The 15,545-nt window shown below is 38.8% G+C and overlaps 2 protein-coding genes across 2 annotated transcripts; both read right to left on the reverse strand.

Moving 5' to 3' along the window:
• Positions 1-767: 767 nt before the first annotated feature.
• On the reverse strand, positions 768-1,918 carry LOC110770433 (bidirectional sugar transporter SWEET5-like). The gene is made up of 4 exons (XM_021974574.2): positions 1,678-1,918; positions 1,426-1,587; positions 1,118-1,237; positions 768-1,008 (listed from the first exon to the last, which is right to left on the reverse strand). The coding sequence occupies exons 1-4, from the start codon at positions 1,807-1,809 to the stop codon at positions 880-882; spliced, it is 543 nt and encodes a 180-aa protein (XP_021830266.2). The 5' UTR covers positions 1,810-1,918; the 3' UTR covers positions 768-879.
• A 3,405-nt stretch (positions 1,919-5,323) lies between these two features.
• LOC148292395 (uncharacterized) lies at positions 5,324-7,089 on the reverse strand. Its single transcript, XM_088245804.1, has 6 exons — positions 6,873-7,089; positions 6,729-6,784; positions 6,246-6,392; positions 6,040-6,138; positions 5,861-5,944; positions 5,324-5,764 (listed from the first exon to the last, which is right to left on the reverse strand). The coding sequence occupies exons 1-6, from the start codon at positions 7,087-7,089 to the stop codon at positions 5,324-5,326; spliced, it is 1,044 nt and encodes a 347-aa protein (XP_088101930.1).
• Between the last annotated feature and the right edge of the window lie 8,456 nt (positions 7,090-15,545).

The following is a 15,545-nucleotide window of genomic DNA, read 5'->3' on the forward strand; positions in this document are numbered from 1 at the left end:
TAATTATTGGCACTTGGCACTTCCAAACTTGTTTTACCTGATGTAAACATGGAAATTTTGCTAAAGTGATAAGATATGAAATTTATGCTAAAAACTTGCTTATTATTTTATTGTTGTGCCCTGTCGATGAATTATTGGGGATTTAAGAAAGGCAAATCTGATGTGACATGGTGTTAGCAAACCTGTGTTGGGCTTGGCCTAATGTGTTCACCTTGCCTTCTTAGTTTACGTTAGGCTCAAGATATGCAATCAATATAGATAGTGAGACTGTCATATATGGACCATAGATGTGGACCTTCATATTAGCCACAAGATTCATCTGAATAGGAATTTCACTTAAGTTAAAAAGGAAACGATCATGTGGGTAATATGAAGGCCCATATGAAGGGTCCATATATGGCACCCTCGCTATAGAATTTCGCGTAAATATTCAATACTTATCATATTAGGACTCTATGAATGAAATCAAGCAAAACACATTTCTCTGCACATGGCCTTTCTTTTGACTTCTTCAACCGGAAAATACCAACTCACTGCCGTTTAGCATTGCTTATTTGGAGCCATAAGTGATTATTTTGACAATTTTGAAATCCCAACTCGTTTGGTATAAGGTTTAAAAATCACTTTTGTGGAATAATTGATCCAAATGAACTAGAGACAAATGAAAAGCACAATGAATCGGGAAAAAAATAAATTATTTCTTATGACCACGGTTGAAAATTATAATTCCCTCAAAATTTGGGAATTCACTAGGCTTTAGTCTGTATAGCTCAAGTGGTATTGATGTGGGTTGTAAACAAGAAAAATGAATAAATCTCAAGAATTGGTTGGACATAAGAAAGTTCAAGAATTGAAGCAACAAGAGCCTCTTTCACGTTTCTAAACATTGGAGAGTTGAACCTCAGATTTCGGCTTTTCATCCTCCTCATCCCAGTTGGTGGTCTTGTAGTAGGTGGCATATAGGATGAGCTGCACCAACCCAGAAATTGATCCCAAACCATTGGGAACCTGCCAAAATTTTTCAAAGAAAAATGATTATTCACTCTTCTTTTTTAAAATAAAAATAATTAAATAAACGTGTACGTACTTGAAACAACAAAAATGTATAGAGAATTACCAAAATGTAGGGATCAAATTTGATGAGTGCATAGATGAGCCAGACAATTCCATTGCATAAGTTAGCAAGAGAGAGGGTAAACGGCATATATTTCACACATTTTGTCTTGATGACCATTTTCTGCCACCCAAAAAGTAAGATATATAAATCCGTGGTGAATGATTTTCTACCCTTACATGATGATTCATCCAAAAGTTAAAAATGTGTGTCAAATTATGTGGTTTTTTGTGTGTCTCTCGATTCCGACCAAAAAATATTTAAGACATGCAATATCTAATAATATATGGAAATGACTTATTTCTACATACCACGATTGTCAAGGGTGAGGCATACATAATGATGTTGCAGACAATGCACAAGATGCCAATTATCATAGACCGGCCTTTAGTGGTATGGAAAAAGTGCAGGGTGACGAAAACCACAACAGCAAAGAAGATAACTTCAACCAGAAGAGCAATAAGGATCCTTCGCTGCAAAGGAAATAAGGGTATATGGTAGTTTTAATAAGGTATTAGCATTCCATAGCTCATGATATTTCACTTCTTAGTAGTATTACTTACGCGTTTTGCGTTAGAAGAGTATGTTAAGAAGATGGCAATGTAGATGAGTTCGATAACGAATCCACAGCCGTTGATTGTAATGACAAGAACGCTATCAGGATGGACAAAGGGCATGCCATAGAAACACCACATAGCACAGTTGAGCAATGTTGCTACATAAGGATCCGCCTTGAATTCTCCTACTGATTTTTGCTTGATTATTTTCACAAATGTTGGGCTGCAGTATTTTCATAATTCATCACATAACATAAGATCTTCGCAAATGCATAGATTAGAGATCAGAAAAAGATAAAGACAAAGAGAAAGGAACTAGAGCTTACAATGGGGAGGTGAACAAAAAGAAAGAGATGACATTACCTATGAGAAAAAAGGAACAAGAAAAAACAGTATAGGTAAGATAAATGTGAGTAGAAATAATCGTATATTTCTCACCAGTGTAGTAGTGTCACCAAAATAGTAATGGCAGAGAGCTAGATTGAAAATAGAGGAAAATAAACGGAAGCGCTAAACAAATAACTGACCGATAATGCCTACAATGATTCTGATCGTTTCTACATTCACCATTTCTACGTTTAGCGGATAATCAAAATGCGGCGGATGTTTCCTTGATCGTTACACAAAACGAGGATTTTTTTTATGTCGTAAGAACATAGATGATATGAAGACTTTGATGCGGTTTACATTGAAAACTTAGAATTATTTAAAGGGCCATTCTGAATGAGAAATTTATTTTTAGCCAATCCACAACAAAATGTGACACATATGGGTGTAAGTGACCTGCCTCGAAGTGTTGTTTTGTTAGATCAGGTGGCTGCGCTGGGAAGTAATATTATTATATGTTTTGTGGTTGTAAAATGCCTAAACTCGCAAAAGATTGTTCACAGAGAGATGTAAAAGATAGAGAACACATGGTCATGGTTCAGGACAAGACAATGATTTTGGTTGAAGCTCCAGATCTTTTTTGTTATAACAAATAGGATCATTTTGTTTTGAAAAGGCTTGCTATTTTTTCCCACGGCATTTTGTTTCCAATGTTAATATAATTTGTATATTTTGTTGAAGTGAGTCTCTTAATTAATCAAGAAGATTTATTTCCTTGATTAATTAAGGGATTTACTTTCCTTTTTTTTATATAGTTGTCAAATCATTGTATAATTAGGAGATACTTTCCTAATCCTTTACTATATCTAATTCCTTGTAAAGCACTCATGTAAACTCTTATATATACCTCCTTATAGAGAAGAATAAAATAACAACCTAACATATTCAAAACCATATTCATATTTTAGCATATTTTTGCTTATATTTTCTGGCCCCCCAAACTTCAAATCTTTGCTCCGTTGTGCTTTACAAATCGAGTTTAATTCTCCTTTTCGTACATTAAAGTAGTTTAGAATATCACTTTGTCAAAAAGTAAAAACCTGCTGATAACTAGGCAACGTAGAAATAACTAAGTATCAAAATTGAGGATCAAATTTTTTTTTTTTTAAAAAAGGATGATAACTAAGCCTTCCGGCCATGGTTATTCGGAAGGCTTTGATTGAGCGAAAAAATGGAGGAAATGAATTCCTTTAATTCAAGAGTACGCGTTAAGTATAACTCGTGCTTTCAATGAAATCACCAAATGTTAGTGCAAAAATTCTCACAGGAGAATATTCAATTGTGGATTCTTCAACCTTTGATCTTCCTTCTCCTTCTTCCTCGGTTCCTGTAAAAAAGATCGGAGTAAATAAACCACACCCGGGAGGTGTTAGCCAGTTAGGTCGATTGAATCTAGGAGAAACAATAGCTAAAAAAGGATATGGAGATTTTTCTATGGTAAGAACCGGGCGGGCGAAGCCGTGTGTAAAAATATGTGGAGAGGAGAGAGATGTGGCCAGCAGCAGTGGTGGCGCCGTCGGCTAGGAAGGAGAGAGAGGGAGAGTTTCAGGTGTTTTCTCGGATTTTAAAAGTACCTTGAATGCTTGGTGTAGCCGTGTATTTATAGGCTCCTTGCGTGCTAGGGTTTTGCAAAGAATAAACTCTTATTTAGAAGGAGTTTATTCTTTCCCCAAATTGTAGAGATTGAGTCCATTTGTGATTTGATTGGGATCAAATCTTCTAATTTGATGATGATATCTCCAAATTAGGATAATATCTTAATTGGTGATATTATCTTTTTAAATAAAGATAATATCCATATTTTTGGTGTCAATTATCTTGCCAAATAAATGACTTAATTAATTGACCTAGGAGATATTCTTCTTGTCCACGTGGCGTCTTGTGATTGGAGGCCAAAATATTTGCTCCCACAATGATGTGCGTGGGTTCCTAAAGCATTAAAATTTTAAAAATTCCAGAGGTAATCCATTTCTGCAGACTTGTATATCAATATTTTTTTTTTTGCCACTCAATTTCAGTTGAGATTGTTCCATCTAGAGAGGCCAGGTTGAAGGAAATTGCACAAGAGTACAAGCTGAACTGGGATTCTTCTAACACTGAAGCGGGCAGTAGCATATTGAATTTGGGATTCTTCTAACAATTAGGCACTTTACATCCAAATCATTGGCTCATCAGCTTTAGCCTAACTTATCATGTTTCTAGATCATGCTCACTACTAGATTTTTGTATTTGCGCGACGAAGGAGTTTTGGTCGCGCAAAGTACATTTGTGTCGCACAAATAGTAATGCGACAGAATATTCGTCGCGCAAAATATGTCGCGCAAAGATCGTAAAGATACACTTTGCGCGACGAATATATTAAAATTGTCGCGCAAAATGAGCGAAGGTAAACCTTCGTTGCACAATATTTCGTGGGACGATGAGATTTTTCGTCGGTCAAAGTTTTGCGCGACAAAAATACATTCGTTGCATTAACATAGCGCGAGGAATCATAAGCGTCGCGCTAAAGTACAGGGACGAGAGCATATTCGTGTCGAAAATATTTGCGCGACGAAATATAGTCGTTGTAAGGACACTGCACGATGACTACCATGCGTGGCGCCGGTACTGTGCGACGAGTGTGTTCGTGATTAAAATATTTGCGCAACGAAATAGTTTTGTCGCATATACTTAGCGAGACAACTTCTTTCGTCGCGCAAAATAAAATAAATTCTTTAAAATTTATTTTTACGGTTGTGTATTTTGAAAAACAATTTGCGCGACGGAAACCGTCGTCGCGCTAAAGCAGAGGGACGAGAGTATATTCGTGTCTAGAATATTTGCGCGACGAAATATAGTCGTTGTAAGGACACTGCGCGACGAGTAACGTTCGTGGCGCAAGTATTGTGCGACGAGTGGATTCGTGTTTAAAATATTTGCGCGACGAAATATTTTTGTCGCATTTACTTAGAGAGACAAATTATTTTGTCGCGCAAAATAAAATAAATTCTTTAAAATTTATTTTTACGGTTGTGTATTTTCAAAAAAATTTTGCGCGACGGAAACTATCGTCGCGTAAAAAATAAATATATTATTTTTAATTTAAAATTCAATTGAATTATTTTGGTAAAAAAAATAAATTTGGTTTTTTTAAAAAAAAAATAATAATAATAATGAAATGAAATTGCAATTAGAAAAAGGTAATAAAGAGAAATATGTAAAATGTTATAACATAATGTATTTAGTACAATAGAAATATTTAAAATGTAATTAAGAATGTTAAAATCTAATCAAACAACCCTCCAAGATCTACATTGTCGTCTGGCAAATGCAGCTCGGAGGTCTGAACATTGTTGACAGGGGTAGAGGTGTGGTTGCCATGCTCGGAGGTCGACGGGGGAGTAAAAGGCGGGATTGAAATGCCGGAGTGAGCGAGGGACTGTAGAATATGAGACAAATGACTCTTGAGGTCCGCCACCTCTGTCTTCAAAGCAGTCACCTCTTCATTTGACTCTGATGATTCACGGGGTCTAGGTGGCCGCTGCCTGGCATTCCCCATCCCTCGACAATATGTCCCTGAGCGCCTCCCGAGACTCTGATCCAAGGTTTCAGTCAGGATTTGAAACCCTGCATTCGATGGAGGAACCACGGACTCGAGCGGCGTATCGGGAGGAAGCTGGGAGGCGGACTCCTGAAGAACCAACTGGCTCCTCTCAATCATAGTCGTCTGTTGAACATAACATAAAATATGAATTAAAACATTCATATAATAACTAATAAAACCTGAAGGCTTACATAATAATTTAAATTAAAGGCTACTTACATGAAGGGACTCCGCCAACTCATTCCCAGGTCGAACATAAACGTCGCCAAATACGTCAATCTCTGGGAATTTGGACCCCCCCCCCTTAAATTGAGAAGAAAAAAAAAATGTTAGTACGTAAAAAACAAATTAATATTAATGACATATTAAAAAATAAATAAAAACGACTTTATTATTACCTGGCGCCGCACCTCCATCCTATAAGAGAAGGGCCTGGAACCTGAATGGTGGAGAAGAGTCTTCCTCTGCCTATTGCCCTTATTTGCTTTGGCCTTCTTCTGTTATACAAAAAATAAAAAGTATTAGTTGAAAGTGAATTTAAAAAAAATTAAATACACATTAGTAAGAAACATGTAATAAGTTTCAATTTAATATATAAAAATACCACATAATCGGCCTCTTGAAAATGACCACAGAGCCACTGCCAACTATCCTCCCGGCCCTCAAGCTCCTTCGGGCAACCCTCTTGAAGAGCAACCTGCGTATCATCATATGCCTGAAAATGGTGATGCAGGTCGCTCTTCCACTGCTTGTACCTGTCAGCAAAGAGTCTGTTGATGTAGGCTAACAACTCTTCGCCGACGTTCTCCAAATTGTAGTTTGTCTAAAATAAATTCATTACATACATTAAATATTAGAAATAAAATTTGAAGGGAAAAACAATGAAAAGGTATAAAATACATACTGACAGGTGTCCTAACATCTCCATCCGCACTTGATTAGGCATGACCCTCCAGGACTTCCATTTGATCGGGCAATAAGTCCGAACGACGGATCCAATGTCATGGGCCAACGAGCTGTGCTAGTCAGCCGTTGGTGCAGCCCGATGTCGCGCGTCGTATGCGATGTTGATACGACTGTTGTTCACCCGGGTGACTTTGGCCGTCATCAACTGGCGACAGGGTCCTCGGGTGTTCTTCTTGGCTGCAAAGAAATATAAAATTAACATTAAATAACAAATCCTACTAACATTCTTGGTCTGAAACAACTATAGTTGAAGGAAAATCTTTACCTGGTTGTGACCCCGACGCACTAGCAGCAGATGGCGACGTGGTGTCGGTCGTGCTGGGAGGGCGGTGACACCGCCTGGCACTAACTGGTTGCGCCACTGATGACTCTGATGACACCGGGGCCCGGGAGACGTGGGGAGAAACTGGCATGTCCTGCGCCTGTGCTACACCAGTGGGAGTTGACACCGCAGTCGGGGGAGCTGAACTAGGTGAAGTCATCACCGTCTTACGACGTCTGATAAGTTGTGACATCTGATAAGGTCTTACAATTAAAAAAACATCCTTGGGTAAAATTATTATTTTGAAAAAAAAAAACCTCAAAGCCTAAAGAACAACAAATACAATATTTAAAAAAAACAAACAGAAACATGTATTCTTTATATGGCAAAAAACAGAAGCACATTTTTTAAAGCAAACAAAATAGAAACATGTATGATATTACAAAAATCAGAAGCACATAATAAAGAAAAATCAAATTTCTGCCCAATTTTGAAATAGTTTGGTTAGTAGCACATAGTTTAAAGCCCCCGAAAATTAATCAAAATACAAAAAACAGCAGCAAATGCTCCAATCAAATTTGAAATCTAACAGCAATACACCTAAAAATTCACAAATCGTACACCACAATGCAATTTCAATACAAAAACAAATCTGAAATAAAAAATACAAATCCAAAAAAAAAACAAAATTGAAACAACAATTTAAACACTTAATATGCCGCAATACAAATCCAATCAAAATCCTAACCAACCATCAGACTAAGCAGCAATTTAAACAATTACAAAATAAATATACTAATTGAAACAGCAAAACAATTCCAAACTTAATCAGAAAATTTCTGAAATAAAACTTAAAAATTGAAAAAATAAATATCGGGGAGCGTTGGGAAATTTACCAACTGGGTTTCGAGGGAGACCGGAGAGCACGGCAGTTCGGCGGTGGCGAGCGAGACAGAGAGTGGGGGGCCGCCGTCTAACAGGGATGAGCGGAGACGGAGGAGGCGACAGACTGACAGGGGACGGAGGAGAGAGGGACTGAGAGGGATGCGAGGGGACGGAGAAGAGAGGGACTGAGAGGGATAAGTGGGGACGGAGGAGACTGAGAGGGATGAGTGGGGACGGAGGAGAGAGAGCGGGCCGGAGGAGCCACGATATGCGAGGGTTGAGAGGGTTCCGGGGAGAGAGGGACTGAGAGGGATGAGTGGGGACGGAGGAGAGAGGGATAGAGAGGGATGAGATAGGGGAAAGGAGAGAGAGCGGCTGCGAGTTAGGGTTCGAATCGGAAATGGAGGCTGCAATTTTTGATGTCGAGACTGAGAGAGTGAGAGAGGTTGAAGACAGACCAAAACTGCGCGTTTCTTCCCCTAAATGTTTGCGTCTTTGCGCGACGAAAATACATCGGTCGCGCAAAGTTAAATTTCGTACTTTGCGCGACGGATAAATAAATGGCGTCGCGCAAGAAATTTTTAATACGCGGGATTATAACCGCAAAAAATTTGAGAACTTGCGCGACGAAATGAACAAAATCGTCGCGCAATATAAACCCTAAACCCTAAACCCTTTCAGAACCCTAAATCCTGAGAAGTACATTGAGCGACGGCAATTTCATTACGTCGCGCTATCATTTATTGCGCGACGAATCAGACATATTCGTCGCGCAAACTACAAAAAGTAAACAATATAACATGTTAGTGAATATGTTGTTTTAATGGGGCTACGCATTGTACGATGGGTGTTTCACCGATCCAACAGTCAAACTTGTTTGTTTATACTTAGAGATCGTGCACACCAAAAATTGAAAAAATGCAAGATTCATAGATGATGTTACGGGATCAAAATTTTCGACGGTTATAAACTAAAAATCACGATTTAACAGTTTTTTTTAACTCCGATTTTGATGATTGTTTACGGGTGCACTCCTTTACTGTATATGAATACAATGATTGAATTGGATCGTCATTTAAAGATATTTACAATAGTGGATACCACAAAATTGTATGTTCTATTTAACAAACATATACAAAATGTATTCATTTTTTTTTAATATAGTGTTTTCATGACACACGGATTCTAGTAAAGTAGTTTCAACGATCCAACCGGTACAGTTGTTGGTTTATACTCAGAGATCGTACACGCCAAAATTTAGAAAAAATATACACTCACACATGATGTAACGGGACCAACATTTCCGACGGTTACAAATGAAAAATCAAATTTGAACGATTAATTTAACTCCAAATTTGATGATTTTTTACGTCTACAAACCTTGACCCCGTATGAATATAGTAACTGAATTTGATGTTCATTTAAAAATATTTACAGTTTAATTTCGACTTTTTTTTTAAAACACACTTTGTGCGACGATTATAGACGTCGCGCAAAGTGAAACAGAAAATAATAAATAATTTATATTGATTATATTTTAAACGATTATTGCGACGAGGCCGTATACATCGTCGCGCAGATAACTGCGCGACGATAGTCTTCGTCGCACAAGGTTCTTTCTGTTATTTCGCACTAAGTTGAGATTTTTAGGGACATGTCTTTTGCGCGACGTGTAAAATTTTTCGTCGCGCAAGATTATTTTCTATTATTTCAAAAATTTGTTGCATATTTGTTAACTGCCGCGACGAAATCCGTCGTCCTGCAAAACCTCCTCTTACGACGAGTAAATATTTTCGTCGCGCAAGATTATTTTCTATTAATCAAAGATTATTGCATATTTGTTAACTGTAGCGACGAAATATTTCGTCCCGCAAAACCCTCTTGCGCGACGCTATAATAGTATTCGTCGCGCAAAAATGAGACCGGACAGACGACCGGTCGTTTTTTTACAGATTCTTTGGCCCTTTTTTGCAATTCCGACCTCTGTTCAGTTTTTAATCTATAACTTTCTGACCGTATGTTCAAATTTTGATTTCTTTATACGGTTGGATTCAACACAGAAAAACAAACAGTTACGGATGAAGATTTCCGTCCCGCAAAAATGACGACCGGTCGTTTTAGACAAAAGTACTTTTTTTTTTTTAGTACAACTCAAGTACATGAGCATTGAGATTCTTTCTCAATTTGAGATGTCGCTGACCAATTGGGAAGACGTGCAACTTTTCAGACACGAGATTCATTTCCTAACCGTAATAATTTGCATTTACGCCATAATTAAATGTAAAATAATTTAATTACAAAAGTATGAATGACTTGAGTTCATTGCTTTTTACATTAATCTTCTCAGTAAGTATATCCAAATTTTTTAAACTTCGTTTTATTTTTCCACATACATATATAATTGGAAATTAGATATAACAAGTACATATATTCAACAAAAGTAGAGTTGCCAATATATTTACACTAACGTAATTACATTACAAGAAATTACCAATACTAAAACATATTAAGCAACAAATAAATTGCATTATTCATCATCCGAACTATAATAACCTTCGTTGTCTTCGCTATCATCACTTTCAGTCTCCCAATCATCCTCATCCTCCTCCTCCTCCTCCTCCTCCTCCTCCATAACTACATCGTATCTAGGAAGATCACCGAGGTCAATTGTAATGGATTGAATTGGTATTTCTCTTGAAGACACTCCTTCGAGCTGAAATGGTTCCTGAACAACATTTGTATCGCGAAGCGTTTCCGCATCATTTTCCATGCAAGATTCTGACCGTTGGTCAGCGACATCGACGTCAGATGGGTCTAGTTCTGGTATAGCATATACGTTCCTGTGATCCATCTGCTGAACAACTTTCCACCCGCTCCCTGCTTTAGGGTCATCTACATAGACAATTTGTTTTGCCATGTTTGCCAAAATGTATGGGTCGTCATCGTACCAAGTTCTGTTCATGTTCACAGATAGTAACCCTTGATCGATTTTAACACTTCCCTGCCTATTTGGGTTTGTATCAAACCATCGACACTTAAACATGATGACTTGGTATCGGTCTTTGTAAAGCAATTGCACGACAGTTGTGAGTTTGCCATAGAAATCAATGTCCGTACTTTCCCCTCCACCTGGACACCGCTGTTTTGCGTACACAACTTGTCATCTCGTGCAGTCCCTAAAAACTTGACGCCATTAACATGACAACCCGAGAATAATTCAGCTCGAATTGGGCCGAATGCCAAGTTATACAACTCTTCACTGTAAGTGGGGGAATTATCTGATTTCAACTTATTCACCTAATATTATACAACAACATTCACATGTTAGTTTGAGAAAATGAAATACTACAATATATATGTCAATTACAAAACACTTATAACTTACATATTCCAAAAACCATTTTGGAAACAATTCACGGTGTTTCTTGGAATACAAATGCGATGGATGTTCTCGCTTCATCATCTCTTCATGCTCATCTAAATATGGCATTATCTCATCACAATTGTTCAATACGAACCAATGCGCCACCTCCATGTCATTTTTGGAAAACGACTCTCCTCGTACAGGATCTCCAAAGGGTCGTGCACTTTGGGCAAAAACAGAAAGTTGCTCATTTCTCACACCTCCGTCATTATTGCGCTGAGGTCGATTGAAAGCCGTGTCCACGTCTTTTAAATACATTCCACAAAAAGTAAGCGCCTCATATTGAACCCAAGCCTCTACAATTGATCCTTCGGGCTTCGCTCTGTTGCGTACGCTTTTTTTCAGCTCTCCGAGTAGCCTGCCAAAATAAATTGAAAAGATGCAAATTAGCAAGTAGGAAGCATGAGATAATGATGCTTACACGAATGATGATGATTATATACCTTTCTATTGGATACATCCAGCGATAGTTGACTGGACCAGCAAGCAATGCCTCTTCTGGTAAGTGAACCATCACATGAATCATACTCGTGAAGAAAGCCGGAGGAAATATCATCTCAAACTTGCATAAGACTTGGACAATGTCATGGCGCAACTGATCAATGTCTGTCTTTCGCAACGTTTTTGCCGTCAGTTGGGAAAAAAATCTGGACAACAATATGATTGGCTTCACTACATCTTCCGGCAATAGGTGTCGAATCCCCACAGGAAGTAGGCATTGCATAAACACATGACAGTCATGGCTCTTGAGTCCAGTAAATTTACCCCCGTCAACATTCACGCAACGTGCGATATTAGAAGCATATCCGTCAGGAAACTTAACAGACGAGACAAACTGTAGAAACTCTTTTCTGTCATTCGGTTTCATTGAAAAAAATGCAAGATCTCTTATAGCTTTATCAGTGCCCCTTTTCAGCCATAAACCCCTTCGTATGCCCATTCTTTCCAAATCAAGACGAGCTTTTATCGTGTCCTTTGTCTTCTCCTTGATATCTAGAATCGTTCCTATCAATGTGTCAAACACATTTTTCTCAACATGCATAACGTCGAGATTGTGCCTCAATTTTAGTTTCGACCAATATGGAAGCTCAAAAAACATAGACTTGTGCGTCCAGTTCATATGTGTAGCAGGTCTGGTCCGACTAACTGTTTTCCCAAACGGAGAAAAATCCAAACCATTAAGCTGTTCCAAGATTTGATCACCGGACGATTCTCTAGGTCTTGCGCGACGCTCTTTGTTCCTGTCGAACTCTTTATCCTTTTCCCGCCACTCGTGGTCCCATGGCAACCATCTTCGATGCCCAAGGTAACACACTTTTCCAGCGTGCCAACCAGAAGTTACATCTTCCTTGCATACAGGGCATGCCATATAACCCTTTGTGCTCCACCCCGACACCATTGCATATGCGGGAAAATCATTCACAGTCCACATAACTGCCGCCCGCAAAGTGAACATCTTCCCAGTGGATTTATCGTACGTACGCACACCGTTTGTCCATAAATCCTTGAGCTCATCAACCAACGGCCTTAAGTACACATCGATTGACCTGCCAGGATCCTCAGTTATCAAAACATTTATCATCATGTACTCTTTTTTCATGCATTTCCAAGGCGGCAAATTATATGGGAATACGAAACTCGGCCAAGTGCTGTGGTGTTGGTTTAGAACCCCGTACGGATTGAATCCGTCAGTGGCAAGTCCCAACCTAACATTTCGAGGATCAGCAGCAAACTCGGGGAACGTTCGATCGAACTCTTTCCATGCCTCCCCATCTGCAGGATGCCGCATCACATCGTCGTCTACCCATTTTTCCTTATGCCATCTCATGTCTGTGGCAGTATGAGTCGACATATACAATCGCTGTAATCTTGGCTTCAGGGGCAAATAACGCATGACTTTTTGTGGAACCTTAGTCATTCTATTCTGAGACGTCTGTTTGAACCTCGACTCATTGCATATAGGGCATGTATCCAATGTTTCATACTCTTTGTAGAATAACATGCAATTGTTTTTGCAAGCGTGGATTTTTTCATAACCCAATCCAAGACCACTCAACATCTTCTGTGCATGTCTGTGGTCTTTCGGCAAACAATTGTCCGTCGGAAGCATTCTCTTGAAAACCCCCAAAAAGTAATCGAAACACAGGTTCGACATATGATACTTTATTTTTCCGTGCATTAGCTCCACAATCGCCGTAAGAACGGAAAAGCTCTCGCACCCCGGATATAACTCTTGGTTGGCATTTTTTAACAGTTCTTCATACTGTTCAAACTCTGCACTATCCATTGGTGTAGGCACGTCATCTTCCCCTTCCTGATTGCTGTTGGTTGATGCAAATGGAAAAGCATCATGTATAATATCCATGACTTGTTCATTAGCATCCACAGTAGGTTCAACATTGTCCACTCTTGTGGCCCTTGAAGACGAACCAATGTCTAATTGTTCCCCGTGATGGTTCCACCTGCTGTATGTCTCAATCATTCCATTCCTTACTAAATGAAATTGAACATTTTCAATTGTATCCCACAACATGTTGTTACACCTCTTACAAGGACATCTGATTCTAGTTGCACCCGGGTTGTGTGACCGTGCAAAGTGAATAAATTCCTCGATTCCATCCAAGTATTCGTCTGCGCACCTGTTAGGGTTCTGTATCCACCTTCTGCTCATAATTCCTGGAACCACAATCACAATACAACAATTATGTTGTATTCTTAGAAAATCACAACGTCACCTTATGCCTTCGGTAAGGGCCCTATCCCATTCGGAAATGCATAGTCATGCCACGTAATTTACAGCTACATGAGATTAGATTTCGACGTGGATGAATTTCGGCAGCATCTCGCTACAGTTCTTGAGGTGTACAGTAGATATCAAATACCTACGTACCACCCGAAGAACGTACCGAGATGACACTGAAATCTCCACAATCGAAACCTAATCCTGTAGCTGTAAACTACGTGACACGACTATACATTTCCAAACTGTCCAAAATATGGGACAATTCAAGAATTAATTGGACCGTAGTCGTGGTTTACCCACCCATGCGCGGTCCAACTAACCTCGAACGGGAACTAAGCTTTACAATAAAAAATGTATGAAGTTAATTTCAATTAACTTCGTACATTGCCGTGCATAATTTAACAACAGAATACAAATATAATTTCACAAAAATAATATATAAAGAAATTAAATTGATATTTTAAATAAATACAAAACAAATAAAATACCTTCTTCAATATGTCCTGAAATGATTTGCAGCTGAGAAAATGGAGAGAACGGAGAGAGAGAGGGGCAGAAGCAGAGGCAAAACTGATTTTTCAGTTTGCCTCTGCAATGGCTGAAATGAATCTGTTATAGAAGACGTCTTTGCGCGACGAAGGCTTAATTCGTCGCGCAAATAAATAAGTCGCGCAAATTCCATTTCAGCGACGCGCAAAGTCCTGTCGACATCACATCTTTGCGCGACGAACACAGATATTCGTCGCACAAAACAAATTTCGTCGCGCAAAATCAACATGCTTGGCGCGCAAAAACGTGCCGACATCACACCTTTGCGCGACGCCAAAATCGTTTCGTCGCACATGATATTAGTCGCGCAATAGAGAATTTCCGTCGCGCAAAAGTCCAGTTTGACACGCACGCAGCCACGCTAGCCTCCTTGCGCGACTACTTTATTTTCGTCGCGCAAAGTTGTGGCGCGAAACACCTGGAACACTGTTTGTTTTCCCGCAATTTATTTTGCGCGACGTATGGATTTTTTGGTCGCGCAAAACATCAAATGGCGACGAATAACTAGTCGTCGCGCAAACAGTTGTCGCGCAAAACGTGTTGATTTATAACATTTTAATATTTTGTCCCATTTCTAGATCTCTGAATATTTGTTATTTGCGATTTTTGGGGTATACAATCTCACAGTATATACAAACACGTTTAACGGTTGGATCGTTCAAATTAGTTTTGTAGAGTTGAATGAACACTTTTTAGTTTCAAAACATATTTCGCGCTCTTCTCTTCATAGGGAAATTGATAACCCTGAAATTTATTCGTATGGAGGTTGATAACCATACAAAAAGATTCTCCTCTACCATTCCCATAATTAAAATGGTATGAATGATGATCTTCACTAAAATCAATGAAAAACATATGATTTAGATGGCAAAATTAAAATTAAGGCTTAGGATTAATGGTTTTGTATATCGTACTTTGCGCGACGGACAGATTTTGTCGCGCAAAGATGTCATATGCGACGAGTTTAGTCGTCGCGCAAAACATCCTAGAGCGACGAATACTTCGTCGTCGCGCAAACAGTTGTCGCGCAAACGTGTTCATTTATAACATTTGAATATTTTGTCCCATTTCTAGA

The sequence above is a fragment of the Prunus avium genome, chromosome 8, assembly GCF_965620075.1.
Source record: "Prunus avium chromosome 8, drPruAviu1.hap1.1, whole genome shotgun sequence".
Lineage (NCBI taxonomy): Eukaryota > Viridiplantae > Streptophyta > Magnoliopsida > Rosales > Rosaceae > Prunus > Prunus avium.

Coding starts and splice junctions, on each gene's coding strand:
- LOC110770433 (XM_021974574.2), bottom strand. CDS start 1,809: ATGTGGTGTTTCTATGGCATGCCCTTTGTCCATCCTGATAGCGTTCTT. Junction 1,588..1,677: donor ACTCTTCTAACGCAAAACGC/GTAAGTAATACT, acceptor TTTCCTTTGCAG/CGAAGGATCCTTATTGCTCT. Junction 1,238..1,425: donor CCTCACCCTTGACAATCGTG/GTATGTAGAAAT, acceptor TTTGGGTGGCAG/AAAATGGTCATCAAGACAAA.
- LOC148292395 (XM_088245804.1), bottom strand. CDS start 7,089: ATGACTTCACCTAGTTCAGCTCCCCCGACTGCGGTGTCAACTCCCACT. Junction 6,785..6,872: donor TGCGTCGGGGTCACAACCAG/GTAAAGATTTTC, acceptor ATTTCTTTGCAG/CCAAGAAGAACACCCGAGGA. Junction 6,393..6,728: donor TGACGGCCAAAGTCACCCGG/GTGAACAACAGT, acceptor GCTGACAGGTAC/AAGCAGTGGAAGAGCGACCT.